Raw genomic sequence first — 8,971 nt, forward strand, 5'->3', positions numbered from 1 at the left:
GACTGGGGGGCGGGGCGGGGCGGGGCGGTCATGGACTGGGGGGCGGGGCGGGGGCGGGGCGGCCATGGACTGGGGGGCGGGGGCCTTCCCAGCACCTGCTCCCAGCACTCTCAGCCTATTATCATCTTGGTTTTTGCAAAGGGGTTGATAGAGACAGATCTCTGAAAATCTCAGAGGAATGAACAGCTCGGCTTCCTAGGGGATTTGCTCAGGAAATGAGATTTTGCCCATCTCCCAAAGGAGAAAGGGCACGTCTAAATTATTGATAGAAAACACGCCTCCTCCAAGAAGCCAGCGGGCCATCTGCGTGCTGATCGGTCCCTGTGCCCGCGCAGCTCCCTGGCCCGTCGCCACCACCCTCCCATCCCCCACGGGCGCGGCTCACGGACACAACCAGGCAGCCCAACCCCTCATGCCCCACCCACCGCGCCGCCGAGGGGCCCCGGGTCCTCAGCCCGGGCCGGCCTCTCTCCGCGTCTTCTGGCTCCCAAAGCGCACCCGCAGGGGATGTTGGACGGGCCTTGTGAACTCAGGGACACGGGAGACACGTCCCCACGAGGGCTTTGAACCCAGCCCAGGCCGATGTCCAGACTCAAGAGCCAGCTTTTAAAGAAACAGGAGGGCCGGGAGCCAAGACACCACAGCCAAGTGGAGGCTGGACCGCCGCCCAGACGTGGCCATCGCTGAACTCCATCTCGGCCAAGCATTGGCAAGAACATGGCGTGCGGCGCCCACACCCCGGGAGCTGAGCGGACGGGGCCTCTGCGGCCGTGGGTTCGCCTCAGAAAGAACAGCCTCATCAGCGGAATCGGACACCAGCCTGCCGGCAGAGGGGTGCGGTGCCTCCATAAGTACTGTGGGAGACGGGGCGGCGGTGGGCGGGGTGCTCTCCGCAGGCCGCGCGGCCCGGGGCGGCCCCGGGGCCCCATCCCCCGCGACTGCTGGCAGCTTCCGTCCATTCCATTGTGCAGGCCGGCTGGTGCCCATTTTCATAACAACGTGAAACAACATGGAAATGTGTCGGTAGACAGAAGTCAGGATCAGAGAACGGGAGAGACAGGACAGAAAACGGCAGCCGTGGGGCTTTGACATTGAATCAGCAAGGCCCGGCCACGGTCTGTCGTCCTTCCCCGAACTTGCGGGCGGCCAGACCCGAAACCCGGCCACTTGTGTGATTCTCTTCAAGCCCGCGTGCTCATCGACGGAGGAGCCGGGTCCCTGCACACGACAGAGTGGTGCTGGCGAGCGACGGGGAAGGGACTCGGGCCCCTGCTGCCGCCCAGAGGGGCCACAGGAACCGCGCCGTGCACGGAATCGGCCACAGAGAGACCGGTGTGACAGCACCTCCGTGAGGCCCCTGCGTGGTCAGGTGCACAGAGACGGAAGGCGGAAGAGAGGTGTCCAGGGGCCAGGATGGGGCATGGGGAGCTCGTGTTAACGGGGACGCGTTTCGGTCTGGGACAGGTGCTCTGGACGGACGGACGGACGGACGGCTGGACAACCGAGCAAATGTACTTCACGCCCCTGAACGGCACTTAAAAATGGTTAAAACTGTAAACTTTGTTACATACATTTTATCACAAAAAAATTTTTCGAACAAATCCCCCCCAAAAAAAGCCAAAACAAATTTTTTTAAAAAGCGGACTCAAAATACCCCCCAGGGGAACTAGAGTTTTCCCAAGGTCCTGCGCCCTGACAAGTGATTTCTCAGGGTCCAGTTTTGTGACACCAGAGAGGTGTGGGTCCCAGGGGGTGCTAAGGGGGTGGTAAGGGGGCCAGGGAGGGGCTGACTGGCGCCCTGGCTGCCCCACGGCGTGCGGAGGCTGGAAGAGGATTGTCCTGGGGCTGTGGACACCGCGCACCACACCCTGAGGGCCTAAGACCCGGGAGGCCTACTCTCTCTCACAACCTGGGGGCCAGCAGCCCGCCTCCGAAGGCTCTGGGGGTGACCCTTCCTGCCTCTTCCAGGCCCTGGTGGCTGAGGCTCGGCCTTGGCTCATGGCCACATCCTGCAGCTTCGAGTCTGCCTTCCCGCCACCTGTCCCCTCTGCCTGGCGTCCCCTTCCTGGTCCTTAGAGGCACAGTCACTGCAGCTGGGCCCCTCCCCCCAATCCAGGGTGGCCTCATCCTGACCCTTAACTACACCTGCCAAGACCCTGTTCCCAAATAAGGCCCCGTTCTGGAGTTCTGGGAGGACACGCGCCACCCCCCGCTCCCTGCCGCGGCACAGCGGGTGTCTTCCCCGCACATGGTCGGCCCGTGGGGTCCTGCGGGCTCGTCCAAACACCCCGATGCTGGACTGGCCACAGGGGTGCCTACCGCAAGCTCTTCGGGAAGGAGCCGGATGCCCACCTGCCTGCCTCCTCGCCAGGGCTCGGGGGCCCTGGGAGGTTTCCGTGTCCACAGTGAACTCTCTGGACTCCTCCGACCCCAGGGAGTTTCCCTCCCTGGGCCTCAGTTTCCACACCCGGCCGACCCGGGGCAAGAGCGTGAGAGCCTCAGGAGCGCCTGCGGACCCCTTGGATGCTGAAAATGCCGCTCGGCTGCGGGTTGTCGCCTGTCCTGTGACCCGTGAGCCCGCGTCACTTCCGGGTCTGTGCTGAGTTCAGCTAACGCACAGAGCCTTCCTCCCGGTGAGGGCAAGGTGCCCGCAGGCCCCGTCCCCCCAGACAGGGCCTCTCCTCTGGCAGCAGCGGTGACAGCGTCCGGGGCCGTGCAGGGCTCCGGGCCGAGGCAGCGCACGGGCCACTGGGTGGGCCTGGTGAGCGCAGCACAGCTTGGGGGCCGCTGGCCACAAGGGGTCCGAGGAAGGCAGGGCCCGGGGAACAGAGAGGAGGGTGTGCACACGCGGAGCGGCTCGTGTCCGGGACCAGGAGACTCACTGCTCGGCCGGCGGCTTTACCCTGAGCACTCAGCAGCGGATTGCTGCAGGGGCCCGGCTGGAGCGGACTCGGGGCCTGCGGGCGCACAGCCTGCAGGGGGGACTCCGGCGGATAGGCCCAGAGTCCCCAAGGCTTCCAGGCTGCCTAGAGCGCAGCGACCGCCCGCCCCAAGGGGGCTGCTCAGGGTGAGTGGCCCTGGCCTCAGGCCTGTGTGGGCTGTTCCCTCAAAACTCTGGTGGCCAGAACCTGCGAGAACTTCCCAGTCCCTCCCACAGTGGCTCGGGGCCTCTGAGCCGAGCCCTCCCCCTCCCCTCCCCTCCCCCTCCCCTCTCCTCTCCAGAGGTGAATTTCTCTTCAAAAGGAAAAAAACCCTTTAAATTGAAGCGGCCCCACCATCACGATCTCCATCACCGCAGTCCTGTGTAAGCCGCCCACAGTTAGTCGTTTATTTATAAAACTGCGCCCTTCACCTCCAGTTCCCCTTAGAGAGAGAGTGCAAAACGGGCCATTTAATAAAATCCCTGCGAAGATGACACAGAGGGCAGCCCACGGCCTGGAGCCACCCCGCGTCCCCTCCCCCCACGCTCCCTCCCTGCCCCAAAGGCAGGCGGGGCCTCCTGAGGTCCCCTCCCCAACCGGGGGCCGCACGCCTCCTGCACCAGCAGCGTCTCTGTGACTGTGAACAAGGCAGTGCTGTCCCTGCACACGGGGAAAACCCAGACGGGGAGAAGCCAAGACGAGGGGGGCCGCGTGCGCCCCGGACGGAAGGAGTGCGTCCCCCAAGGCTGCCGTCCTGACCCCCGCTGTGACGGAGGCCTCCGGCAGGTGACCAGGGTCAGGTGAGACCCTGAGGAGGGGGTTGTGGTCCCTGTAAGGAGACGTGAGAGCTGGCTGGGCGCCGGAACCGGACCGGACGGCCGCACCCTGACCTTGGACCTCCCTGCCTCTGGCGCTTTCCGGGCGCCCAGGCTGGGGCATGCTGCTGCACGTGCCGAGCGGGTGAAGACCCCGTGTTCTGGCAGAAACCCCCCCCCCCTTCAGACCCTGGAGCCTCCTCCTGCCGAAACGGGTCTGTTGTCGAGGCGCCTGGGGGACTCAGTCTGGCAGGCGTCTGACTCTTGACTTCAGCTCGTCATGATCTCACGTGAGATCGGGCCCCGGGTCAGGCTCTGTGCTGAGCATGGGGCCTGCGTGAGGGTCTCTCTGTCTCCCTCTCTCTGTGCCGTTCCCTGCGTGTGCTCTCTCTCTCCCCTCCAAAACAAATAAAGAAATCGCGTTTTTTTAAATGGGTCTGTTGTCACCGGCCGCATCCCGGCCCCTCCAGCACGTGCCCCCCTCAAGGGGCGGCCGCTTTCTCGTTGCCCTGGAGCAGAGGCACCTGTGCCTGACTCTCCTCCTGCCCCCGGCGCCAGGACACGGTGGTCCAGATCGGTGGGCTGTCCGAACAGACGGTGGTGCGCCGGACCCGCATGACATCTGAGCACCCTTCTCCCACCTGACGCTGGGTGGCACTGCCCCTCCGTGGGGCTGACCTGGGGTCTGCAGCGCATACCCCGTGTCTGGACGTCATCGATGCTCAATCAGTAAGACCCAAGACAGTGACTAGAAAGTCACCTTTAGCAAATAGGAGTCACAGCCAGTCGTGAATCCGTGGTCTGCCTTCTCGCACCTTTCAGTTCCTGCCACGTGCAGCGACTCGGGGCCCCGGGGTCAGGCCGCGGGGGCCGCAGGGTCTGTGCTCCCCCACGGGGAGTGTTTCCGGAAGGTCGCTCGGCAGGATCCACGCTTAAACCCGATTTATTAACGGACGCATGTTCTTTTCATTATAAGGGCAGCACGCGCAAGCCGCAGTTTAATTTCTGAAGGACAAAACGGGTAACGGGTGGACGGAAGCGGGGGCAAAGGGTCACCTGTGTCATTCGGAGGGCGTTGACTAGAGACCGAGTGCTCTTGAGGAGGAGAAACGCAGAGGAAAGCCCTCGCGGGTGGGTGTGGCGGGGCTAGTGGAGGCTGGGGTTAGGCTGTGCTCTGGGAGCTGTGGGTGCAGGGGTGAAGCAGACAGGGAGATGGGGAAGGGTCTCCGTGGGTGGGTGAATCACAGCCACAACAGGGATCTCCCGGAGCAGAGATCACTCGAGAAGGACCTAGTCAATTCTTCTCTTTTAAAAAAAATGTTTATTTTAGAGAGAGAGAGAGAAAGAGAGAGGGAGAAACAGAGCATGAGCAGGGGAGGGGCAGAGAGAGAGGGAGACACAGAATCGGAAGCAGCTCCAGGCTCCAAGCTGTCAGCACAGAGCCTGACGTGGGCCTCGAACCCATGAACCGTGTGATCGTGACCTGAGCTGAAGTCGGACACTCAACCGACTGAGCCCCCCAGGCACCCCTCATTTTCTAAACGGCCGTGCAGTTCCGGTCCCTGGAGGCAAATCCTTACTGGCTAGTTCATTCCTTCATTCATTCATTCGGCAAACATCCACAGCCTCCCTGTGGGGCGGCCCCGAGCCAGGCTCTGCAGGTGGGGTTTGCAGTCAAGTGCAGGAGGCGGCCATGCCGGACATGGGAGCTCCCAGGCCTGCAGGTAGAGAGCGGGGTCTCTCTAAGCCCATGTCCCCCAGAAACCCCCCCCCGCAGAGTCACCGCGTCTCACGGCCCCACAGACGTCGTGTGGAGGCCGATGCGGTAGGGGCGGGCTGGGCGAGGGCCCTCCGAGTGTGGCCAATGTGTCTTTGCTGCAGGGCCTTCCCACACACGCATGCGGGGACGTCCACACCCGTGGCCTCATGCGCTGTGCTCCTCCGGGAACCTGATCATCCAGGCAAAAATCACCATAATTGATTATCCTGCTGCGCGGCGGAGCGCCGTGTTTGCTAACAGTGAGGCTGAGAATCAGCTCCGTCTCCCGGCCCACAACCTTGCCCTCCCGCGCCATCAAACGCGCTCCTGGGGCCTCCCTCCCTCTCCGTCCCCCCGCAGAGCGGGTGCTGGGGCAGGGTGGGTGGCGTGCTCCGGAGGGGGGCGGGGAGCACCGCTGCTCCCAGACATGCAAGGCGAGGCCCCATCCAGGCCCGTCCAGGCCCCCGCACACCTGGAGGGTGGCCGGGCCACAGCAGGAGCCGGTTTAAATGGGGGCCGCGTCCTTTTCGCACAGCGAGGCCCCGGAGAGAGCTCCGTCACCCCCCGATTCTCCTCCCCGACGGAGGCCACGGGAGGGTCTGGCCTGCAGCTCCGGGAAACCCGGCCGGCCCTTCGTGTGGCCCGGGCGGTGGACGCGTCAGGCTCCGCGGGCCCTCCAGCCATCCCTCAGGTTCTGAAGATTCAGATCTCAGAGGCTGAGGAGACGGATGTGGGTCCAGCCTCTGGTCTCCTGACGGGACCCTGGCAGGGGTAGCGCTGGTGTTCATGCCAGATACTTTTTGCTTTGCCCGAATAAGGGCATTCAGGCAGTGGGAGACAGTGGGGGACTGTCCGGGCTGGCGGGTGGGGTGGGGGTGCGTGGCCGGTCCTGCCCCGCGCCGCCTGGCCTGGCTGGGAATTCGGGGCAGAAGCGCCCTAGCACTCAGAGGAAACCTGCGGGCCGGGCACCGAGCCTGGAGAACGGGGGCTCCGGAGGGAGATGTGGGGGTCATCCGGCGGTAGGGACGCAGGATGGGGAAGGCGGGGTGCTGTACCCCAGACCCTCGGACTGCGGGGTGGGTGGGGCGTGGGGGGCACACCCCTCTCACCCAGCCCTGTGCCCTGCACTTGGCCCAGACCCCACGCTCTGGGCTGTTTGCTCTCTGGGGCTGGATGGATTGAATTAAATGGAACTAAATTGAATTGAATTGGGAGGAAAACTCACTTTAAGAAACCAGGAAAAAAGTCAACAATAAGAAAACCCCCAAATCAACTGAAGGCAGCGGCTGATGCCGGCTGATTGATTCAATCCGTCTCATTTTGTAAGGACGCCTTCATCTGGCGGGGCCGGCGGAGGGCAGTCACTTTGTGGGCCCCGCAGGGAAATGTGCCAGAGAACCAGACCCGCCGGGCCGCCTCCACGCCGGGTCCCGCGTGGGGTCCCGGGTGAGCCCCGCCTCGGGCCGCAGCCCTCCCCGCTGAGGCTGGGGGCCTGGGGGGGGGGCGCCCCGGCTCCCGCCGCAGGCCAGGCAGGCTCTGTCAGCTACACGTTCACTCCCCGCGGAGGGGGGCACTTCGCACGGGCGGGTGCCAGGGATGCGGGCGCGGGGGGCCCGGCCTGGGGGTGCTGCTGCTCCGCCCATTCGTGCATTTTCTCATCTGCAAAGGGGGTACGGTCAGTGCCCGCCGCCTGGGGTTATGCGGGCTGAGTGCGGCCACCGTGGCCCAGTGCTGGGCACGTAACGCGTGCAGAACACATTCCCGTGTGCGCCTGCTCTTCAGGGCGGTGCCAAGCCGAGGATGGTGAATGACAGGGATTTCTCTCCAGCTCCAGAAAGAGGCCTGTCTCAGTGCCTTTGGATTCTAGAAGCTTTTGGCTCGCTTTTATCCTGTTTATGATCGGTTTAAAACACACACACACACACACACACACACACACACACACACTCGCACGCAGGAGAAGGGAAGGGGGGACTGCTTAATGAGTGTGCAGTTTCCTTTCAGGGTGATAGAAAGTTCTAGAACCAGATACTGGTTGCACAACCATGTGAATGTACCTAGTGCCACTGGCTCGTACACTTTACAACGGATTAAGTGGTAAATTTTACAAGTATTTTGCGACAATTTAAAAAGATATGCACAGGGCGCCTGGGTGGCTCAGTCGGTGAAGCATCCGGCTTTGGCTCAGGTCATGATCTCCTGGTCCATGAGTTCGAGCCCCGCGTCGGGCTCTGTGCTGACAGCTCAGAGCCTGGAGCTGCTTCAGATTCTGTGTCTCCCTCTTTCCCTGCCCTCCCTCTCTCATGCTCTGTCTCTCTCTCTCAAAAATAAAATAAACATAAAAAAATAAAGATATGTGCATAATACGTACAAAAAATTGTGAGACATGAGGAGCCGCTGGCCTGTCTCTGTCGATGGGGCCGCTCTTGAACTTGGGGTTGTAGTTTGAGCCTGACATTGGGTGGAAAGCTTAAGAATAAAAATCTTTTTAAAAAATTCTGAACCATTATTGACCTAAATAAGGAAAATTTAGGTCCAGAAGAAGCACATGGTGAACACAGGCACACCCTCATTTTTTTTTCAGTTTTTTTAATGTCTTTGTTTTTGAGAGACGGAGCATGGGCAGGGGAGGGGCGGGGAAAGAGGGAGACGCAGCGACTGACCAGCTCCCCCTCCTTTCTAGTCTCTGAGGGGCCCTCTGAGAAGAGGGCAGGATTCGGGGTCCAGACCATGTTGCAGTCCCCAGCCCCCAAGCTCTGCTCTGTGACGTTAGGCAGGTGTCTTGGCCTCTCTGGCCCCGGGTCCCAAGACCGAAGACGAGTCTGGCGTCAGCTCTGAGCCGCCTTTCCTGACAGAAGCTTCAAGAAATTCCACAACATGTTACTGCTGAAATCGTTCTTTGTGGGGTTTAGAACCTTTCTGTGTGAGCATCGTATAATATCATCACGTCGTCTGATATTAGAAGAAACGTGTGTGCCGCGACCCCACACTGGTCACACCTGGGGGGCGGGAGCAGATCCGGGTGGGGGCGGGGTGGGGTCCGGTTTGGGACTAAAACTCCCTCCAGGCTGGAGCGGCGAAGTCTCCGTGCACGGGTCACCGCGGAACGCGGCGGTGGGGAGGGAGGGGTGGGGCCGGCGGAGAGAGAGCCCACGGGAGCACCCCCAGAGCTACAGGGGGGCCGGCCCACAGGCCGCGAGGCGGGGGCTTCTCCCCCGCAGGTGCCCTTGGCTCCGGGAGGCGAGCTCCCTCCCCCAGACGTGACTTGTGAGCAAATCACCGGGAACAACCGGATGCGGTGACGACGCTGATTGTAATTCTCTCTCCTCTCTCTTTTCTCTTTTCTTAGGGAGCCCCCAGCGCCTCGGGAAAAGTTGGCTGAATAAAAGGTACAAAGACTTTTTTTTTTCTCCTGAAGCAGTTTTGACAGATGTGAGGGGTTTCTGGGGCTTCCTGCTCACTGGGGGGGGCGCCGG

General features: G+C 62.3%; 2 protein-coding genes across 2 annotated transcripts in view; one reads left to right on the top strand and one right to left on the bottom strand.

Moving 5' to 3' along the window:
- LOC115281707 (WAS/WASL-interacting protein family member 3-like) overlaps nucleotides 1–694 on the bottom strand; it is a 2,217-nt gene extending 1,523 nt beyond the window's left edge. The window contains exon 1 of the mRNA XM_029927128.1: nucleotides 674–694. Coding sequence (XP_029782988.1) covers nucleotides 674–694 — 21 coding nt within the window. The remainder of the gene's footprint in view (nucleotides 1–673) is intronic.
- The window catches only part of RBFOX3 (RNA binding fox-1 homolog 3), a 328,800-nt gene that overhangs the window by 209,853 nt on the left and 109,976 nt on the right, over nucleotides 1–8,971 (top strand). The window contains exon 4 of the mRNA XM_029927129.1: nucleotides 8,845–8,884. The gene's annotated coding sequence lies outside the window, so the exon portion shown is untranslated. The remainder of the gene's footprint in view (nucleotides 1–8,844; nucleotides 8,885–8,971) is intronic.

This window comes from Suricata suricatta, chromosome 17 (genome assembly GCF_006229205.1).
Source record: "Suricata suricatta isolate VVHF042 chromosome 17, meerkat_22Aug2017_6uvM2_HiC, whole genome shotgun sequence".
Classification (NCBI taxonomy): domain Eukaryota; kingdom Metazoa; phylum Chordata; class Mammalia; order Carnivora; family Herpestidae; genus Suricata; species Suricata suricatta.